General features: G+C 40.6%; 1 protein-coding gene across 4 annotated transcripts in view; it reads right to left on the reverse strand.

The window, feature by feature from the left end:
• The window catches only part of ZFHX4 (zinc finger homeobox 4), a 210,606-nt gene that overhangs the window by 5,828 nt on the left and 182,402 nt on the right, over positions 1-22,376 (reverse strand). For 2 of the 4 annotated variants that reach the window (XM_018058388.1, XM_018058387.1), the window contains exons 6-10: positions 21,883-22,002; positions 15,345-15,478; positions 14,913-15,113; positions 13,750-13,867; positions 7,491-12,917 (exon numbers count right to left, since the gene is read on the reverse strand). In XM_018058388.1, the coding sequence (XP_017913877.1) occupies positions 7,491-12,917; positions 13,750-13,867; positions 14,913-15,113; positions 15,345-15,478; positions 21,883-22,002 (6,000 nt within the window). The remainder of the gene's footprint in view (positions 1-7,490; positions 12,918-13,749; positions 13,868-14,912; positions 15,114-15,344; positions 15,479-21,882; positions 22,003-22,376) is intronic. The other 2 variants (XM_018058389.1, XM_018058390.1) reach the window with 1 other exon arrangement.

Here is a 22,376-nt window from a genome sequence, read left to right on the forward strand (position 1 = left end):
CCTTTACCCAGCTGAGAAACTTTGTCTAAGGCTTAACATTCAAGATACTCTCAAGTCCTCAACATCACTCTCAACTTGACCCAATCATTATCATATTACTGTCAATTAGCCTAGCTTATTACTGGTTGCTCTTCTTTTCAACCTCACCACACCCAATTTTTCTCTGACCTGCTTTGAAATCATTTCTGTTGTTGTATTATTAACAGTATCTAAGGAATTTCCATCATGTTAGGGAATAGTCTTCCAATATCTTCAATGGTAAGTGGCTGCTGCTACTGCTGCTAAGTCGCTTCAGTCGTGTCCAACTCTGTGGGACCCCATAGATGGCAGCCCATCAGGCTCCCCCGTCCCTGGGATTCTCCAGGCAAGAACACTGCTTCCTGAACAATGACTGAGGCCTGTGTGGGCTTCCCAGGTAGCTCAGTGGTAAAGAATCCACCTGCCAAACAGGAGACACGGGTTTGATCCCTGTGTTGGGAAGATCCACTGGAGGAGGAAATGGCAACCCACTCCAGCATTCCTGCCTGAGAAATCTCATGGACAGAAGGGTCCAGCAGGCTACAATCCACAAGGCTGCAGAACAGTAAGACATGTCTTAGTGATTAAACAAAAACATGTTTAGGATCACTACTTACTATTACTTTTTTTTTTAATAAAATGAATTATTTTCTGCTAAAAAATTAATTCAGAAGAATTAATCCCTGATTCATAGAGTTTCAGGCATGAGTGATCTGAGTGGAAGGAGCTTTATGGAGGACAGAAGATCCTTCCTTGTACTGTTAGAATGATATTAGGTTGGTAGCCAGCCTCTTTTGCCTACTCATAATGCCAGTCTTAGTTTTGGATCAAGAACATCTAGGCTTCATACTCAATAATTGTCCCCCTACTGCCTAAGTGCTTTCCCTCCTAAATCTAAGGAAACTGCTGGCTTACCTATCTCTCTGACATGAGAATTTAAGACAAGAGAAATTTTAAGGAACTAAGACTTTAAAAAATCGCAGTGGTAGTTAGAAAGCAAGTAGATCAATATTTGTTGACTCAGGCTTTCCTATCAGATGGGGTCTACAAATTCTTGTCTAGAGGTCATATAACAAAGTAATGAAAATTTTTAGAAGACTGCAGTAGGAATCTTAACTACTATAGTCAAAGACTATCAGGGATTTTTAGAAATTCAACATCTTGAGGATTAAGCTGAGTTAAACAACTAGCTAAGTAAAATTTTTAGTAAACGAGATACAGATAAGGAAAATTAATAATGTACATTAGGTCTACTACTAAAAGACATACACTTGTAGATGTCCATAATCAAAAATTCAGTAGTCAACTGATGTATGAAAACCAGATTTAGAAGAGAAAAACTGAACACCAATCACGATGCACCAGTGGTGGTAATTACAAAAGATAGGGCTTTCCTGGTGGCTCAGTCGGAAAGAATCCTCCTGCTAATGCAGGAGATGCAGGTTCCATCCCTGAGTTGGGAAGAATTGCCTGGTGAAGGACAAGGCAACCCACTCCAGTACTGTTGCCTGGAAAATCCCACGGACAGAAAAGCCTGGTGGACTACAGTCCATGGGGTCGCACACAACTTAGCGACTGACAACAGCTACAAAACATACATTCTTTCCTGTTCCCTAACTCCTGGTCCGATTATCTGAGAGATGAAAGTTTTCCTACAGATGATCTCATATTACTGTGATTTGGTTTAGTTTTGTTTTCCCAAAACTGCAAGAGTGTGTTGGTTGCTCAGTCGTATCTGACTCTTTGTGACCCCAAGGACTGTAACTGACTAGGCTCCTCTGTCCATGTGATCTTCCAGGCAAGAATACTGGAGTGGGCACCTATTTCCTTCTCTGGGCATCTTCCGGACCCAAGGATCAAACCCAGGTCTCCTGCACTGCAGGTGGATTCTTTACCATCTGAGCCTCCAGTAAAGTCTGAAACTGCTATCTATGCCCCCAAAGTAATGCTTTTTGGAAGAAAATGCCTGTCTCCCCATGAACATAGCACAGATTTAGTGCTTTTCCTCCAATTTGCTTTGATCTAGGTCTCGCAGAGGAAAACTTTATTCTTGAGGTGAAAAATAACACTAATGATGTACATGGGCCAAAGACAATTGTGCTAAAATTATTAAAGACTTACTCTTATCTAGATTTACCCCCAAAATGCTAGTATATTACACTGAGGTATGAGAAAAATGCAAAAGGCATGTTCTAAAGTTCCATTTAAGGGAACCGGGTTAGTCAGTATTTCCAGAGACTAATGGAACATATAAAAATCAGACACATAAAACGAATCAGACACTGCTTAAAACAATAAAGTAAATACATTAAAAATAGAAAATCAAGTTATTTTCCTATTCTTCTTGAGGAAAAATCCAAAAGAAGCTAACCTCCTAAAGGATAAAATGAGGAAGTTTTCTAATTTTTTCCAGGTGTACAGGCATATGATTTTCCATTACCATTTTCCCTTTTTGCATATGACCATGATAGAAAAAGACAAATGTGGAAAAATTTTGTAGCAGAAAATAATTCATTTTGTTAAAGAAAAGAAGTATTAGTAAGTAGTGATCCTAAACATGTTTTTGTTTAGTCACTAAGTCGTGTCTAACTGTTCTGCAACTTTGAGGACTGTAGCCTGCTGGACCCCTCTGTCCATGAGATTTCTCAGGCAAGAATACTGGAGTGGGTTGCCATTTCCTCCTCCAGTGGATCTTCCCAACACAGGGCTCAAACCCATGTCTCCTGCTTGGCAGGCAGATTCTTCACCACTGAGCCACCTGGGAAGCCTGATATTGAACACAGGCCTCAGTCATTGTTCAGGAAGCAGGCTCACATGATAGATATTACTCTTCAAAGGGTCTTCCTTGTGATCTTGAAAGAGCAAACAATTTGGAAATTAAGATGAAAAAGTTTTATGAGAATTAATGCTGCTAAAACAATAAGAATTCCATCCAAAAAAGAATAAAATGGATATTTAAAACCAGGAAATTTGGAGGTTAAATATTAGTCGCTCAGTCGTGTCCGACTTTTTGCGACCCCATGGACTATAGCTTGCCAGGCTCCTCTGTCCATGGGATTCCCTAGGCAAAAATACTGGAGTGGGTTGCCATTTCCTCCTCCAGGGGACCTTCCCAATTGTACATAAAGGAGACTTCATTAATGTGCTTTAGAGGATACCCCAGGTTAACTGTCATAGAAAACTGTCTCTTGAGCCTTTAAATTCTAAACCAATTCTACACCTCTGGTTGGTCGATTGTTTTATTTAGATTTTAAGGTGAATGACCTGGGGCTATTTGTTTCCATCTACCTGATTGCGAATCTGGAGGTTGATAAATGCTGTGGTGTTGGAGAAGACTCTTGAGAGTCCCTTGGACTGCAAGGAGATCCAACCAGTCCATTCTGAAGAAAATCAGCCCTGGGATTTCTTTGGAAGGAATGATGCTAAAACTAAACTCCAGTACTTTGGCCACCTCATGAGAAGAGTTGACTCATTGGAAAAGACTTTGATACTGGGAGGGATTGGGGGCAGGAAGAGAAGGGGACGACGGAGGATGAGATGGCTGGATGGTATCACTGACTGGATGGACCTGAGTTTGAGTAAATTCCAGGAGTTGGTGATGGACAGGGAGGCCTGGCGTGCTGCAGTTCATGGGGTCGCAAAGAGTTGGACACGACTGAGCGACTGAACTGAACTGAAATGCTAAAACTGAATATGTACATTTCAATTAAGTCAGTTTGAGGGTGCAGCCTTTGGAATCAGACTTATTATTTTATGGCTGATCTCATTCAATGGATCACTTTTTAGTGATTTTCTTAGGAACAAAATCTTAAAATGGGCCCAAGGTGAACACATCATATTATCAAAATTTATTCATATAGATGATAAACTGTTAGAAGAGCCCAGAGCATGTGAGAGATATAGGAATATTCTACTTATGAAGTAATTTTCTTCTTTTATTTCACCTAGCTGGTATACCTATTTCTTCCACAGAGCATAGGAGATACTTGTTTGATGAAACGTAATCCAGTAGAAAGATGCTGATAGCAAGAGGGAGAGCCACTGCTCTACTCCATGAGATAATTAAAATATTCAGTATTACCCATCACAGATCAATTAACCTAAAAAAGATGTGAGCTGGAAGTGTGGGAATTCAGGCTCTCAGATGGAATCTTGCTGGTAACTGTGCTGTGCTAATGTTTAAACTCCATCAAAACAAACAACTAATTCAAGAGAGATTGCAAATTCCAGTAGGTATGTTCACGCACCTTTTCTCGATATAACACTCTCGTCTGTTTTGGTCCATGATTTAATTATACAGCAGATACATGGTGCCTTTGGTACCTGATGCATTTAAAAATTTCAGCTGCATGTAACAAATTCTGATAAATTCTCTTTTCATTTTTATTGAATTTTCTAATTTTTCCTTGTTATGGCTACTTAGATACACCCATCATTTAAAAGTTGACATTTAATTTCCAAGTTCATGGTATTTTTAATGTACCTTTGATATTAATTTCCCACTTTGATATTAATTTCTCATTTAAATGCTTTCTTCTCTGCAATCACCCTCTGTGTTTTTTGAGTCTTCTAACTTTATTGAGACTTTCAATGGCTAAGTCAAAGATTTCCCTTGGTAAATTATACTTGAAAATATGTGGGTTATTTTCAAATCTTTTTATATTAACTTCTAACATAATTCCACAGTGATAAGAGAACAGACTCTGTATGATTTTAATACCTTTAGACCATGAAATTTTTGTACTTGTTTTATATCCCTGGATATGTTCCAGTGTCTCCTAGTTTATAGTCTGCTGCTGCTGCTGCTAAGTCACTTCAGTAGTGTCCGACTCTGTGTGACCCCATAGACGGCAGCTCACCAGGCTCCCCTGTCCCTGGGCTTCTTCAGGCAAGAACACTGGAGTGGGTTGCCATTTCCTTCTCCAATGCATGAAAGTGAAAAGTGAAAGTGAAGATGCTTAGTCATGTCCGACTCTTAGTGACCCCATGGACTGCAGCCTTCCAGGCTCCTCCATCCATGGGATTGTCCAGGCAAGAGTACTGGAGTGGGTTGCTGTTGCCTTCTCCGAGTTTATAGTCTATAGGAACTTGAATAGAATTTGCATCCTACTGTTGTGTGAAAATTGTATAAATCCTAATTATGTTGAACTGGTTCGTGGTGCTTTTCAGGTCTACTATATCCTCCTACTTTTCTATATATTCAGTCTATTAATTTTTGAGAGTTTGATATTGAAACATCAACTAAAAATCTTAGTTTATCTACTTGAAATAATTGTAATGTATAGTGGAACTATATATAACTTTATTCTGTATTTTCCAAGTCTCTTGTAAACGTGTTATATTTTCATAATTAAAAAAAGACAGAGAGAAAAAACAGTGCTCATCAAGAAGAGCCTGCCTCTAACATCTTTCCACAACTCTGATAGTTTTGCCAATCCATATTTCAGAAGGAGAATGTAAATTATATTTATGGTGGTAGAATGAGGAGAAAGGTTAGGTTTTTAAAGTATTTCAAAAACATATTCTCTCCTCTCCTTCCTGGCTTTCTCTTGTACAGGCCCTCGGGGTACTAGTTTCAGAGTGACAAAGGGGAAAGGCAGTCAGTAAAGGACTCATTGTCTGAGCAAAGGCCTTCTGATCCGGTGGAGAGAAAAACAAGATGTCCTGATCACCACTTAGGAGGGTGACTACACAGGATCATCCATCAAAGCTGACTTGCAGATTAAAGGCACACATACTTGAACTGTTCTTAGCCCAGTGTAAATACCAAATTTTATTCTATTTTACATAATTTTCAAATTTATACGTGTTCATGGAGTTTTTCCACATTAGACATTATGTGGAAAAGCTCTATTTTACATAACTGATCATAGTAGGTTTTCCACATAAGACATTTTTCTAGATATTAGTTAATAATCACAGTGATATATAAAGTGAGACTAGAAGACTAATACATTCAGATGCAAAACAATTAGCCATTGCATTATTCTTTAACTATATTTGATTTAATTGAAAGGTACAGACAAAATACATAATTGTAGCTCCACTATTTAAGGCCCTAAGAATATTCAGATAATTAAGCCCAAGTACGTTCCCTACACATAGGTGGACAGTGGAAGGCAGCTGGTGCTATAGTTAAAGAAAATGACACTGAATAAATTTTCTGGGTAGAATTCTTTGTATTTGGAGATTCACTCTGCTTCTCTCTAAAGCCAACAAGTCTTTCTGGACAAGGATCCAGCTGAGTTAGCAGTGGCCAAGAGGTCACCTGACACCACTGTTTTTATGTTTCCCAAACTAAAAATGGGAATATTTTCCAAAGTCACATTAAAATGAAAATTGCCATCAGAGAAGGATGAAATTGAAAGGTTTGAAATTTATGTAAAAAGTCTAATTTGGAAAATGAAAAAAAAAAAAAAAAGCAAAAGAGCCTTTCTATCATGTTTTGGAAACTTCCCAGATGTATTAGTTCATTCTAGATGTCTCTTTGGAATGTCATAATTTCCTTTTAAAAATTAAAATATATATACTGTTAATTTGGAAAACAAAACTTAGTTTAAAAAGAAACTAGAATCTTTTTTTTTTTCTTAGTTTGTGTCAGGTTCCACTTTTGTTATATGTGTGGCTACATGAATGCCTATAACACTATATTCAGTTTTTTTCAGTAACTAGATACTTATACTTATTCACAAAATCTAAACTATACAAACTGCATTTCTCTTGATAAGCAAAGAATTGGATTCATCATCTAGGAGTACCCCAGTTGTCATTTTGTTCTGTCTTGATTATAAATCTAGGCGACAGGTGGTGGTAGAAAGATATAGAGTACTATTAACGTATTTTTAAGGTTGTAAATATACTTAAATAATAAGAAATAAAATGAATGCTACTAAAAGCAAAATTGTACAAATTATCATAGAAGTGAATTCTTAGTAATTAAACTTTACATATCTGTTTTATTACCTGCTAGGTATAATGCATGGGCATTCCTGTGGCTAGAAGGCTCTTTGCTTTTGAACTTCCTGGCATTTAAGGGGGAAAAAAACCCAAAACAGTACAAAAGCAAAAAAAAAAAAAAAAAATCAGTATTCCTTGTAAAAACATAAATTAAGATGCCAATGAATGCTTTAATACTTTACTTTCTTAATATGTATAACAAATTTCATGTCACGTGTCTGCACTGAAATGCCATTTGAAATTAATTTTGAAATGAGTATAAAAAAGGAATGTTTCTGAGATATAATGATATGAATAATACATTTATGAGACGCTAATCTACCCTTTTCTGCACATGTTTGGGGTGGTTTACTGCCTGTTTATTAACTATAGCCACTGAAATACATATTCCAAATAACTTAATGGTTTCACTTACTGAAATTAAGAGATCTGATATACCCCTATTCTTGGTTACATGTCATTGGCTGCCTAATATCACTTAATTCATTAGACTGACTCTCCTTGACATGACTTACTGTTTGAATTTTGTGGAAATCCAGGCAAGGAGGATGGACCGTTCATTCCAGGGAGAAGGACTGGGGGGAGGCCCGGGAGTCCTGGGTAGGCTGCGGGCAGACTGATGCCATGGAGGGAGCTGCTGTCCATCATGCTTGGCTGCTGTACTGCTAATCCCAGCACGTCTGAAGCCTTCTTTATACGGTCAAGTTCTTGCTGAGCCATCAGCTGTCTAACGGTAGTGGGAGCCAAGTAATCTTTCTCCCGATCAAGCTGACTCCCAACGGTCTCCCTCACTTTGGAAATGTGCTGTTTGGAGAAAATATGATCTCTGATGGACAAGCGGGCAGAGTACTTCACCCCACAGAGGGTACACTCTGGTTTGGCGCCTTCCGTTCCACTTTGATTGATCATGAAAGGCTTCCCTATGTTAATTTTAAATTTCTTTTCCTTTGCCCTTGCATTCTGGAACCACACCTGGACCACACGTTTGGGCAGACCGATCTCATTCCCTAGCATCTCACATTCTTGCATGGTTGGAGTTCGGTAGTCACTGAAGCAAGCCTTGAGAACCTTGAGTTGGAGATTGCTCATCTGGGTTCTGAAACGCTTGTGACCTGGTCGGTCATTACTTTTGGATTTGAACGGATTGCTGGAGCCGAATGGATTTGGTGAACTGGGGTCAGCTATGCTAGACGTTTCACTGCGGTCGGCATTGTCATCGGGGTCATCCGTGATATAAAAGCTTTGGTCGTGGTCACCATCTTTATCACTGAAAGGTATCGAGGGACTCGTGAGCGAGAAGAGAAACTTCTCATCACAGACCTCTGTGGTGGGGGTGGTCGCTGTTTTTGGCAAAGCGTCGAGAGTTTTCCCCTCTTTAGGAGACAAAGCTGGCTTCACCTCTCCGGAACTTCCGGTGGTGCTTTCCATTTCTGCGTTTCCCTCGTCTCCGGTGGTGGCGTCACTGATCGCTGTATTAATGGACGAAGTCTCATCAAAATCAGTTTTATTTTGATCATACCCAGCCTCAGCAGGAGGGGCGTTTAAATTCTCTACATCCTCAGAACATTCCGCTTTGAAAGAAGAAGGGCTTAAGAGATTCTTCGGTGACAGTTCTGCCGTCTTGCTAACAGGTGTCGACACTGTAGAAGCCAACTCATTCTCACTCGAGAGATCGATTTTTGTTAATGGCAAAGATGGATAATCAAAATAAATGTATTTCTGCGGGCTATCTCCACCATCTTCGGCGGATATTAAAGGGCTTGGTGGCAAGCTGTAACCTGCCTGCTTACCTTCGTTCCAGTGCCGGGAGCGAATGTGGCTTTCTAAGGCTGACTTGGCCTTGAACAGGGCTCGGCAGAAAGGACAGCGTTTATGCGATTGTGCTGGACCCACTGCCCGGAACTGACCTTTTCTTTCTCGCGCTCTTGTATTCTGGAACCAGACCTGCACGACCCTTTTCTTCAGCCCCACTTCCCGCGCGATGTGATCGAGCATTTTCCGGGTGGGGTTGGAATCCAGTAGGTATTTTTCATAGAGAATTTCCAGTTGTTCCGGAGTAATGGTGGTCCTCAAGCGCTTATCACGGTGTTGGTCCTCCCCACTGTTTCCACCTTCCTTCTCACTGCAGTTGCTCTCTTCCTTCTCATCCAGTTTCCTCTTAAGGGAAGCGGCCACGGTGGCCGGGGCTGCGGGGTGGGAGGAAGCTGTCTGCGGGGGCATCTGTGTGAGAGGACCACCGAGCAGCTGTCCGGTCATCAGGGAATTGTTAGGGTCAAATATCATGTAGGGCATGTCCATGGGCCGTTCCAGGAACGGGGAGTGAAGGAATTGGTTCTGAGCAGCCAGGAAGTGCATGTGCTGATGCTCCTGCCAGAGTTCCAAGGTAGGGAAGGCAACTGTACACTGATCACATTGGTACTGAAGTAACTGTGGAGGTAGACTGTTCTGGAGAGAAGTCATGGAAATCTGCAGCGGACTGGAAGGGACGGGGGTCTGAGAAGCCGAGGGAGGTCGTCCCAGGAGTTGGGGCGGTTTGGGTGGCTGGGGCTGAGCGGCTGAGGCCGGCGGCGGCGGTGGTGGGTCCGAGGAAGAAGATGCTGACGGCAGGGCTGGTTTGGTGCCTTGAGGGTGGGGCGAGGGGTCACCCGGCTTTGGCTTTTCTGTGGGATACTCGGGCTTTGGAGACGTCTTTTCCGGTTCCGGTTTGGGTGATGGGATCAGGGGGGTGCTGGTCCCAGAAGCCGAGCCCCCAGCAGGGGCAGGAGCGGTTTTGGCTGCTTCGGTCTGGCCAGGCACTGAACAATGCTTATACACCACCTGATCTGTGGCGTCCATGGAGTCTTCAGTTTGGCTCTCATCTTGGGCGTCATCATCTTCATCCTTGTAACACTGCTTTTTCTGATGCGTGATCAAGTCGAAGATCCTGGGGAAAACCACACTGCACTTTTTACACTGGTATTGCATGTTGCTCGTTCGGATGTACCGCTCATTTGTGAGTTCTCTTTTTTCGTTGTCTTTTGTCTCTGTTTGATTCTCATAACTCTTCCGCGCCTTCTGCCGAGCATTCTGGAACCAGACAACGATAACCCGGGTGGGGAGATTGAGAACGGTGGAAAGTTGTTCGATTTCATCATCTTTTGGGTAAGCGTTGGTGTCAAAAAAGTCTTGAAGAACCCGAAGCTGGTAGTCAGTAAACCTGGTCCTGGAAGACCTTTTACTGAAGGATGTGTCTGATTTGTAATGTTCTAGGGAGGAGGGCTGGGGGTCCATTCTGATATCTTCCAAAACCGTTATGGGAGGGTTACTGAAGTTGTAGGGTGAATCCTTATTTCTCTGCCGCTCCTTAAAAAGCGTGTTTCGAAACCAGTGCTTGATAACCTTCTGGGAGAGGCCAGACTTCTCTGCCATTTCCTGGATCTGTTCTTCACTCGGAGAATTGTTGATGTCAAAGTAAGCCCTCAGGATTTTCAGCTGGTCGTCCGTAATTCTTGTCCTCGGGCGTTTGAACTGCGAGTGCCTCAGGAAGTTGGGATCCAAGCCAAGCTGCTGCTGGCAGAGCTGGGTGAGGTCCGCCGAGAGTGTGTCCATTGGAGGCAGCTGTAGGGCGAGCTGGGGCGGGAGGGCGGGATGTTGCACCGACTGCATCATGATGGACGGAAAGAGGGGAAGATCCAGAGATACTGGCAGCTGGACCTGCGGGGGTGCAGAAGGGGGTGGTGGCGGGGGAGGCGGAGGAGGGGGCGGGGGCGGGGGTGGAGGTGGCGGGGGAGTGGGCGCTGGGGCCTGGAGTGGGGTGGAAACCGCGCTGGGCAGTTTCACTGGCCCCAGAGAAGGAGGCTGCGGAGGAGCCGGAGGCAAGGGAGGCGGTGGAGGTGGGGGAGGTGGCGTTTCCGGAGAAGATGGAGAAATGGGATAAAGCTTGTCATAGGCCTCCCTGTACTGACGGGCAAATTTTTCTAGCGCTCCGTATGGAAAAAACTGGCCGTGTACATGCTCCTGGTGACTCTTTAGAATGAGAACGTTGGAGAACAACTTCCCACACGTCCCGCATTCCAGCTTCTCCGTGCTTTCGCCTTCCCCACTCTTGCCCTTCTTCTGTACCTTCTGCCTGTTCTCGTTGTACTGAATGACCAGTTCAAAACCGAAGTTTTCCAGTAACGCTTTGGCTGCATTTCCTCGGGCCCCTGAAGCGATGCGGGGCGGCGGGATGGATGGTTCCGAGGACTTCGGCTTCTTTCCGAGGTCTTTGCTTTCTTTGAGCCCTTCGCCTTCACTTACACATTCTTGCTTTGGCTTGTCTTGCTTCTCGGCCATCTCTTCTGCCTCCTTGTAAGAGGGTACGTCCTTCACGATGGGGCAGTCGGCACTGGCCACGGTGGTTTGCTCTTGTTTCAATAACTTGCTGGCCTGCTGCTGCTGCTGCTGCTGCTGTTGTTGCTGTTGTGGCTGTGGCTGCGGCTTTTGAGATGGCAGGTGGGGCTGTGTGGCCTGATACTGTTGTGCTTGCTGCTGGAGAATCTGCAGTTGAGTTTGGCCAACGTGATGTTGGCTTTGAATCTGCTGCTTCAAATCTTCAAGCAGGGACCCAGCCATTCCCGTCATGCCTGGCATGCCAAAGGTGGCAGAGCCTACTGGCAAGCCCAGATCCGGCCCCAAGCTGAACTCCGCCCCAGGGATGTAGAAGGGAAAGAGAAACTGAGGCTGCTGAAACTGCAGCAGAGCTTCTGGGGTCATAGGAAAATGGGGCAAAAAGGCAGGGTTGAGAAACTGAGGCTGAAAGAAGGCTGCCTGCTGTTGCAATTCGTGCTGCAGCTGCATCTGAATTTGTGCTGGTGACTGCGGTGGGTGATGTGTAGGTTGAGCAGAGATCAATTCCGGATTTTGCTTTTTATTTAATTCTTTGGCATCTAAGTGGGTATCTTTGCTGCCTACTGCTGCTAAACTAATGGAATCTAACATCCCTTGGCTGGGACTGTTAATGCTGGTTGCCACTCCGTGCCCACCGGGTGCATGACCACCGCCGGGCTCCAGCTTTGCTGCCCTCGCCTTTGTCTGGTGGAGCACAGACCTCATGTGGATTTCCAAGGTCGAGCTTTGGCTATACGCAACGTTGCAGATGCTGCACTTGTAGGGTTTGTTATCTGGGCTGTTGTTGGTTTCTTGAGGGACAGGGCTGGAGGCTTCCTGCAAAACCTTTTTCAACTTGTGCAGGTGAGATACTGAGTTATAATGGACCAGGAGAATGTTCTTCTGGGTGAACGACTCTTTACATACGGTACACTTATATGGGCGAGATGGATCGAGGAATTTTTCCATTGTAAAATTTGGCCCTTTTCTAAAAGGTAAGGTCCGCTTTGGTTCAGAGCCCATGTCATCTGGAATAGAACTGCTGTCACTGCCTACAGGACTTGCCTTCCCTTCATGGTCCACCTCATACTCTCTCTCCATTTCCTGCTCTAGGGCATGGTCCTCCTGGGCCATAGGTTCACTCTCTGCCCATAGTTCCCCATTCACGGGCAAGGAGGCATACAGCTGTTGAAGTTCGGCTTCACTCAGTTCGGGGTGGCCTGCTTCCAAGTGTTTTTTTAAAGCCTGGAATGTACGGAAACTACGCTGGCACAGGTTACACATAGTGGCGGCCCGAATCGCATGATACTGGGAATGTATCTGAAGCTTCTGCATAGTCTTAAAGGCCAAGCTACAATGGTTACAGCGATACTTGTAAACGTGGCGGTCTGAGACAGAGAGTGGTTGCCTTTTCTGCTGTTCACTTAACTGATCTTGCAGTGTGTCGGAGATTTTCATATCCTTACTGCTATTTTTATTCCATTCCGACACTTCTGTGGCTTCTTTAGTTGGTTTCTGCTCCTCACTCTTTATTTCCACACTAGCCTTTGAATCATCGAGACCCGCCATACTTTTGTCATCCATTGGACTGTCACCTGTGTGAAGAAAGCATGAACAGCACTTACAGGAAGGAAGTCTATAGATTAAATGCCAATGAATATTGTTATGCAGGAGCCTCTGAAGGGCTTCCTTGGTCATTCAGTCAGTAACGAATCTGCCTGCGAATGTAGGAGATTGAGGGTTCGATCTCTGGGTTGGGAAGACCCCCTGGAGAAGGAAATGGCAACCCATTCCAGTATGCATGCCTAGAGAATCCCATGGACAGGGGATCCTGGTGAGCTACTGTCCATGGGGTCGCAATGAGTCAGACATGACTTAGGGACTAAACCACCACCACCATTGTTTAGGAGTAACCTCCAAAGAAATCACCTCTGACCTCAAGGAATTTCAGCATGGGAAGAAAATAAGTCAGAATTAGCATGCTACCACCAGTATGACAGCAAGGGTTAAAAGCACAGTGTTCAGGAATTAGAGTCCACAAAATATTCCTGGTCAGTGGTATTTAGGTCCCCCCTCAATCTGGTAAAGAATTTGCCTGTCAAGAAGATCCCCTGGAGAAGAAAATGAAAACCCACTTGCCTGGGAAACCCCATGGACAGAGGAGCCTGGTGAGCCATAGTCCAAGAGGTCACAAAAGAATCAGATATGACTTAGCAGCTCAACAGCAACAATAACAACAAAGGGTCATTTACAGATAACCAGATAGTAAATATGCCTTGGAAATGACAGTTTTTGAAAATGTGTGTTTTTTTTTTCTTTGTGCATCTCAGAAACATAAAATCTTTTACCATAATAATGCTAGATCAGCATCATGAATAGAAGGCCCAGAGTGTGTCTGGCACAGATCCTGGTCACAGGCTGGCATACCTGAATATTTCCCAGCCCCCTCAGCTGTGATGACTGCAGGTGTGTCCCTCTCTGACTTCTCAGAGGCAGCTGCTGGCAGTAGCAAGCTGTTGGGCATCATCACATCAGGGACAGGCACCTGTGAAAACCAAAGGGGTTCATGACAAAGGTACCCCAGACATCATGGACTCCATCACACTTTACCCTAGCAGTTGTGTACCCCAGTTATATTTTCTAACCAAAGCAGGGACATTCTCTGACTCTTAGAGGTCAATGCTCTCCTTTCAAATTTCAGATCAATGCTGTGCCAATGCTGTATTCTTCCTTACTTTTCTTTTTTTAAAAAATAAGCTTGAAGGTTTCTGTAGCCCAGAAATGATAGCCAAGCAAAGATGAAACTCCTAGTGCCCACAGGAATCATTTGATTAACATTATAGGTATATTCAAAAGCAGAGACATTAATTTGCCAACAAAGGTCCGTCAAGTCAAGGCTATGGTTTTTCCAGTGGTCATGTATGGAAGTGAGAGTTGGACTGTGAGGAAAGCTGAGCACCAAAGAATTGATGCTTTTGAACTGTGGTATTGGAGAAGACTCTTGAGAGTCCCTTGGACTGCAAGGAGATCCAACCAGTCCATTCTAAAGGAGATCAGCCCTGGGTGTTCTTTGGAAGGAATGATGCTAAATCTGAAACTCCAGTACTTTGGCCACCTCATGCAAAGAGCTGACTTATTGGAAAAGACTCAGATGCTGGGAGGGATTGGGGGCAGGAGGAAAAGGGGACAACAGAGGATGAGATGGCTGGATGGCATCACCAACTCGATGGACATGAGTCTGAGTGAACTCCGGGAGTTGGTGATGGACAGGGAGGCCTGGCGTGCTGTGATTCATGGGGTCGCAAAGAGTTGGACACGACTGAGCAACTGAACTGACTGACTGATAGGTATGAGAATAAGGCTGCAAATTTTGTGTTGTTGAATCAGCTATGCCTTGTATCACATTTGGGGTTTATTCCCAAGGCACAGCAGAAACGAATGGGACTTAACTTGTGATTTCTACAACACGGTCAGCAAGAGCTTGTCGCCACCCAGAAGAAATACATTTCTGTCACACAATAATGACAGATTTTATGTTGATACCTTCACAGAGATTATGGCACACATGCATCACCACTTGGTACCCTTACTGTCATAAGCAGCTTCTCCACGCAATCCGGAGACACACTGTGCAAATGCGTCAGATGAAGCTGGAGGTGCATCTTGTTGCTAAGGACGTCCTGGCAGAGGGGACAGCAGATGACCGGCTGCACTGAGTGCTGTGACAGGACGTGCATCTGGATACGACTTTGGTCCCTACTATTGTAGTTACAATAAGGACACTGATAGAACTGGAAAATATTGAATAAACATGACTCCTATTAGTTAATAGATGTTGATGCCTTTGGAGCATTAGAAGTCAGACCAAGAGTTAATCACCTTGCCAATACAGTGTCTACATACATTTCAACAGCATGGAATGGTTTGGGAGCTCTAAAATGATCAAGGGCAACAATTAAAAAATATATATATGTTTACACAGCAAAGGGAGAAAAAAAAAACAAAAAACAAACCATGTGTACCTGCTCGTGACAGAATTTATTGTCCTCTGTAGGCTTTGATCTTTTCGTTGACACATCCTCTTCTTTTGCCAGCAGGAGTGGCTGGGTTCCCCCTGCCACACTGACTTTTAGCTCCTTTTCTGGTGTGATTACTCCTGATTCCCCAAAAGAGAATAGAACATCTCAATCTTAAAAGACTGACAATATCAAAATCAGAAAAATGATGGTCTTTCGCATAGCTCTAAGTCCACTGAATCACTGAAAGGAGGGGCAAGCACTTGTAAATGATGCTAATCTCAAAAGGCAAAAACACACTTCTTTTTGTCCATTGACCAAGTGGACTTTACAAATGTATTTTAAAATGTACTTCTGTCTCCTGTTTAGATAACCCTCAGTGACCATGAAAGATTCATCAATGACACATGCCCTCTGCTGTCTCAATATACCTTTATCACATTAAAGCAAATCTATTCCCATTCACAAATGCTAACTTAGAAAATAATTATTTTTGGAACTGTTTCATTACCTTTTTTTTTTTTTTTCCTAAAATTCTGGGACACTAAAAACACTTCAAAATTCTGAGAAAGGTTGACCAGTTATAATTCACAAATGAAACCAATGCTTTTATGTGGTGAATATAGGATTTTAAAATTATATATTATGTATCCACCGCTGCTTTTTTGTGATTTATCCTTGGCTTTAGATGTTTCAGCAGTTGGCTGTGCATATGACATTGTAGTCCAAATCAAAAAGACAGTTGTTTTATGAGGTTAATCCAGAATATTCGGTGTTAAAGATGGTTTAAAATTTTGCCAAGATGAGCAATGTAATGTATAGAAGCCTCACACATCAAAAGATAGAGTGTGATTCTAATTTCCCAATCTAACAGAAAATTCTTTCCAGCATCAATTTTCCCGATAATCTCCTCTGTGAGGCTGGATATTACAGCGACATTGGGTAGGCATGTCACATACATCTCACGACAAACACAAAACCTCATTTACCAGCCATTCCAATCTCATCATAGCACGGCATCATCTGACCTTTTTTCTGCTGTTTATTATGAGTATTTCTAATTTTAACTTTCAATTTTCACCATCTTCCAGTCAATTTGCAACTAAATTATTTCCAGGGTGAGGACACTATCACTGGACAACTGGGTGCAAATACATCTTGAAATGCAATGAAGCTAAACCATTGATTGCTATCAGACCCCGCGTAAATATAGAGTCTAGGCGTAATCTGATTGTATGCTGTGCATGAAGATTTATCTTGATTTTTTTTTTCCCAATCCACATACGGTTCATATAAATGAACAAATTACACTTTATTGCAAAATAACCCAGTTTTAATTTAAAAATAAGGTCAAGGATGTTATGAAAACAACACAAAAATGAACCCCAAAATAGATTCTTTTTCTCTCCTGGATGGAGATGCATGTTTTATACCATATAAATAATTTTAGGAATTTTGAATTCTAAAAGAAATTTGAAAGTAAGTCTGACTCTAAGGAGACCAAAATTAAAATAGAATTTAAATGACATAATGACAATAATGTTATTCCAGTGAGGTCTGTGAAAGGTATAGAATTAGCGCTACAATTTCATACAAATTGCACTGAGACTTATTTCTATTGATACATATACAAACACTAGATTTTATTTGAATTGGTACATTTGTCTTATATATACAGATATATTAGAGAAACTTAGATTCTTTCTAGATATTTGAAAATATAATTTACTATAGTTACATTTGAATGATTTAAATCAGAGATAAACTAAAGAATTTTATCACACTGATTAAACATCCAAGTATTTCATAATCCAAAGATATCTCAAAACCAAGAATGTTTATTTTATAATTAATCCAGGTATCAAAATATTTTTTCTTCTAAAAGGAAAATTCTCAAAGCAGAATCTATTTTGTGCTATTGTTTTAAAAGTATTAAAAACAAATACAAGAAAACAATGTGATATATAAGGTTGGCAAATAAAACTGACTGCTTAAGGTGATAGATCAAGTTGTATAAAATGATTGTCATTTAAATCAGTGAGTGTCTATCACTTGCTTTTTTCCTGTGAGACTGGAAAATTTTTCTTTTAAAATTCCCTAATAATGAGGAAGAATATGCTTCCTTAAGAGAATAATACTATGTCATATTCCCTTATCATTCTTTTGTGTACATGGTAGAATGTGACATGATCAAGTAATAGGTTGGTCCAATTCCATATGCTATCAAAGACTGTCACACAGAAGGTAAAAGAGAATTTCCATAATTCTTGTTGCTTGCAGGCTTTAGGAATATCAGAAAGAATAAACTTTCTGGAAACTTCTAAATCTATTAAATGTATAGCTATGGATTACAGCTTATTTTTATAAGCATATATCTTCTAATGTTAGTACTATAAAGGATCAAAACACTGATTTCAAGGCTTAAAACATTTTACTAAGACTGTACATTGGTGTAAGTATTTGATATAATTAATCCATATTATTTTAATGTATATTCATATTATCAAGAATATAATTGCTTTTGAATTTAGGGACATTTATGCTGCCTCAAGAAAAGAGTTAAGTTTTATGGTCACTATTTCATAACCATTGTGGTAACTGCTGGATATAGGATTCTACCCTATATATATGTCAGCTTCAATATTTTTTGGCTAATTAAGTTAATTAAACCATGATCTTAATGTAAGCTAGGGGCTCCCTAAAGACCATTTTATTTTAAATTGAGAAGTTATAAAATCTAGACCCTCAAACTCTAGCTAGGCACCTCAGAAATACATGCTACTGATAAGCAGCAGCAGCAGAGAATGTTAAGATGCATGAGTATATGACAAAAACAGACTCTTGAAGCTAAAACAGGCCATCATGATTATCTGCAAAAATGAGGGACCTTATATTTTATGCATGTAAGCCTTTTCTACAAAAAGGGGTACCACCTTAGGTTATTTACTGCCTCCCTGGTGAATTATAGGATATCAAATCTGGAGTCTTTTTCTGAATTGTTTTATTCTAGAAATATATTAAATAAAGGCTAATTACTTTTAGGAAGGTTTTAAGTTTTCTGACTACTCATAGTTTATGTCTTCAACTTTACTTGAAATGAACACTGTTTTGTTACCAAAATTTTGAAATGAGATCATAATTCATTTTGTGTTATTAAGGCCATCACAGTGTCTTCAAAAAACAATGTCATTTTAATGTACTTTTAACTAAAAAAAATGAAGTCTAATTTCAAATAAATACTGCCAAACAGATGAGTCGATGATTATCTGTCAGTTATGGGGTTATTTAATTTGCATGAGATTGCTAATATAAAAATGACATAATTCATTTCAATTCAGATGCCACCTACTTAATAAATTTTCAATCCCTAAAATACAGAAGGTTGTAAAATGGTTTATGTTCATAACAACTAAGGAAAATCCAATAACATATATGTATTCAAAGCAAATCTTAAAAAAAGATACAGCAAAATCCTGGGTTATTACTTATGAATCAATGTATTTATAAAGTTTGAATACTGTAAAACTTGGATATAACACTAGATGTTATTCAACTCCAAATAAGCCTAAGACTGGTACAGTATTCTTTCTAATGAGACTAGAATGAAAGGATAATTTTAATTGCAGTAATGAAGGTTAATTTCCATCTTTCCTCATGTTTACTCCCTTATTAAAAAGCGGTCCCCTTAGCCATGGCAGAGACATATTACATTTTCAATGCAAATGTATTAATCTGGATAAACTCTATATTAATTCTTGTAGTGCACAGAGCTATAATTTGGATTATAATTAATCTAAAGTGGCACTAGATTTAAATGACAATATAAATGAGGCATTAGGAGGCTTTTCTATTATGAATGAATATTCAACAAATATAACTTGCATATTGCCAAGTCTCATTTTGAAAGCTCCCGTCCTAGAGATTAATGTCAGCAACAAAGTACAACAGCTTATACAAACACCTTCTTCCTAACATGTGTTAATTCCTTCCTGTCTAAAAAATTCTGTGTTAAAGTGAGGTCACACTGTTTTCCCATCTAGCACATTCAGATAGTGATTAATGTATAAATTTGCCAGGATTTTTGACATTTATAATTGACATCAGGAAGAAAACCAATATACACATAAGTGGATAATCATTAGAAATACTTACAAGAAAAAAAAAATCCATGTAATAATTTTTTTCACCTAATCAGATTCAACATAGAAAGCAGAAAACTTTGTTAAAAGTTCAGGTGAGAATGGGCACCCCTGTCTTGTTCCTGGTCTTAGAGGAAATGCTTTGTGTTTTTCACCATTGAGAATAACGTTTGCTTTGGGTTTCTCTTATGTGTATGCCTATGGCTGATTCATGTTGATCTATGGCAGAAACCAACACAACATTGTAAAGCAGTTATCCTCCAATTAAAAATAATAAATAAATAAAAATGTACCAAGAGGGTTAAAAATGTTCATGTGAATTGTCAACAGTAAGAACTGTCAATGTTTGGGACATTTCAAAGCTAAACATTCGCATTTCAGTAATTCCTTTGAGTTGGGTAAAGTACATTTTTATCCCTATAGATGTAGTTGGAGAGGCATTTCTATAGGGCTAAAAATGTGTCTTAGAAAACTATCATTATCTAATGGTCTGTATCTTCTCACATGCCTGAGTCCTGATGAGATGGTACAATGAGATGTCCAAGAAAGCATAATAATTCATCAGGCCATTAGGGAGTGATTGAGCCCATTACTTATGTAGACCAGTAAACCAAGCTGATGGAGATAGAGCCCTTGTATCTGTGGTATGTTCCAAGCAAGACTCCTTACTCATTGATGAGATCGGAGCCATTTTCAAGAGGTTCCCACAACTCATTCTTTACAAGGTATTAGTTACTGAAAACCAAGCACAATGTCACATTCCTAAGCATTACGTGAATATTCAACAAACACCAATGGGCTGGGTGTTTGACACATTCTTCTGAATGTGTTGGGTTAGGGGTGGGACATACCCTGCAGTCTCTTTTGGTGAAACTGTGAGAAAATCATTACTGAAGGCAGGGAGAATCATGGCCTTCCTGAAGTAGTCAAGCAGCTAGCTTTCATGAGATCCTCCTAGACCTAAGCTGACTCCCTTGCTATTTCCAGTTCTTTTCAAATGAAGTTTAGATGGCACTGCCCGTGACCTTATCTGATCACAAGGTATTTCAAATACCTTGTCAGTAACCCCAGGAGCTGTATTATTATACAGCTAGGGGATTTTTTTTTTTTTTTTTGTACATTCTTTAGGCTCAAAACCAACCTTAGATCCTCTTTGTTAAAATCAAATTAGAATCATATGCTAGCCACTACATGCTAGATGCAAATTTAAATGGTACCTTTTCACTGGATTCTGGAGAAAAATTCAGCATGGAAGGGTATGGGGTGGGTAGCAGGGAGGCGCTTCAAATAATTTGCAAAGGGAATGGCAAATTTAGATTTGCAAAGACTGAATTACAAATGCAGGGTAATTCAGATTTAAATAAACTTGCACGTGAAAATGGTATTTTTTGCACAACTCAATGTCTTCATAGCAAAAACAAGCTTCTTTAGATGCGGCTGTCACTGGAATTCCAGGAAAAGATAGATGACTACCTGAAACTAATAGGCTTGAACCCGTTCAGCACTTCTTCTGCTTCAATGAGTCCAGCATAATAAAACTAGGTATAGCGTGCAGCAAAAGTAGCCAATGTAATATTCATTGCAACCATAGATTTCCATCTCATACATACAAAGCATGGATGAAGTCATATATTTGCCAAATCAAACACAGAAAAAGCCTTAGGTATCCACACCAGATGCTGGCCTAGGGTTTGTTTGTGCACAAGTAAATGTCATGACACGAAGGTTTGTTTTCAAAGACAGTAGCTTTCATTACTGGGATTTGTCTATTCTAGAAGATCAAAATTACCCAGCACCTAATCCCTTCTCAATGATATTTCCTCTTCTTAGGCTGAATCATCTGTAAACTTTTTCACTGGATTTTGTTTGAAATGCCTCAAATAGATGCCCTTAAAAAGGGCAAATTCCTGAGTGTAAGTTGTAAAAAAAAAAAAAAAACAGAAAGCAAGGAAAAATAACATTTATTTTTAGGGTTATGTGGTTTAGGGAGGGAGGGGGGTGCATATGATTGAATGAAAAAATTCAAGTGATATCTAATCCCATGCTTATGAAAAATTAATATGCCATCAGAGGAATCACAAGTATAGCTAAGATTAATGAAAGGCGCTTAAAAAATTACAAGCACACAAACTGATTTGATTAAAAAATAATCTCGCTGGTCGTCCTGCAATATTCTTCAACTTATCCACATCTATTCTGTCAGATGGTTATGATTAAAAATAGGTCAATGGGAGGCTACTGATAGAAATCACATGCAAAATGCACATGCAGTGAATAGTAGTGGGAATGTTCAGACAGTTTAAAATGAATAAAGGCTTTTGATAAGCTGGGGGTGGGTCAGCAAAGGAAGGGTTGATCGCTGGGATGGGTCGGGGAGGGAAAGGTGAAAGATTCCAGCATCTTACCAGAGTCTTTATTAGAGTTCTTGCCTTCACTATTGTCTCTCTCACTTGTGTCTTTCTCATCCTCATCAGCCCCAGCTATAGGTTTAATGGCTCCTTCTGTCTCCTCACTCTGTTCTTCTGCTAAGAAACACACACCAGTCAGTAGGATGGAAAACCCCAGAAACACACACCTGAAAATAAACGACGTGACCATTTAAACACTTTGTTACTTAGGAATCATTCTCAGACATTCCTTCTCAAAAAAGAACATGAATTTATTCAAAAGTCACTATTAGAACCTGCTGGCTCTACCAATGCAGGGTTTGTTTTTTATCTCAAGCCACTTCTTTTATTTCCACTGAGAAAATGTGCCCGTACTAAATTAAAAGAAGTCTTCTCAAAGAAATGCGGTTTGAGCTAGAAAAGATTTAAAAATGAATGCGAGGCGATTTTGTAATTTCAATAGTAGAGCCTTCGAAACTACATGAACCCGCTTCTCCACGGACTTGGATAAA

Source organism: Capra hircus, chromosome 14 (assembly GCF_001704415.2).
Source record: "Capra hircus breed San Clemente chromosome 14, ASM170441v1, whole genome shotgun sequence".
In the NCBI taxonomy this organism is placed as follows: domain Eukaryota; kingdom Metazoa; phylum Chordata; class Mammalia; order Artiodactyla; family Bovidae; genus Capra; species Capra hircus.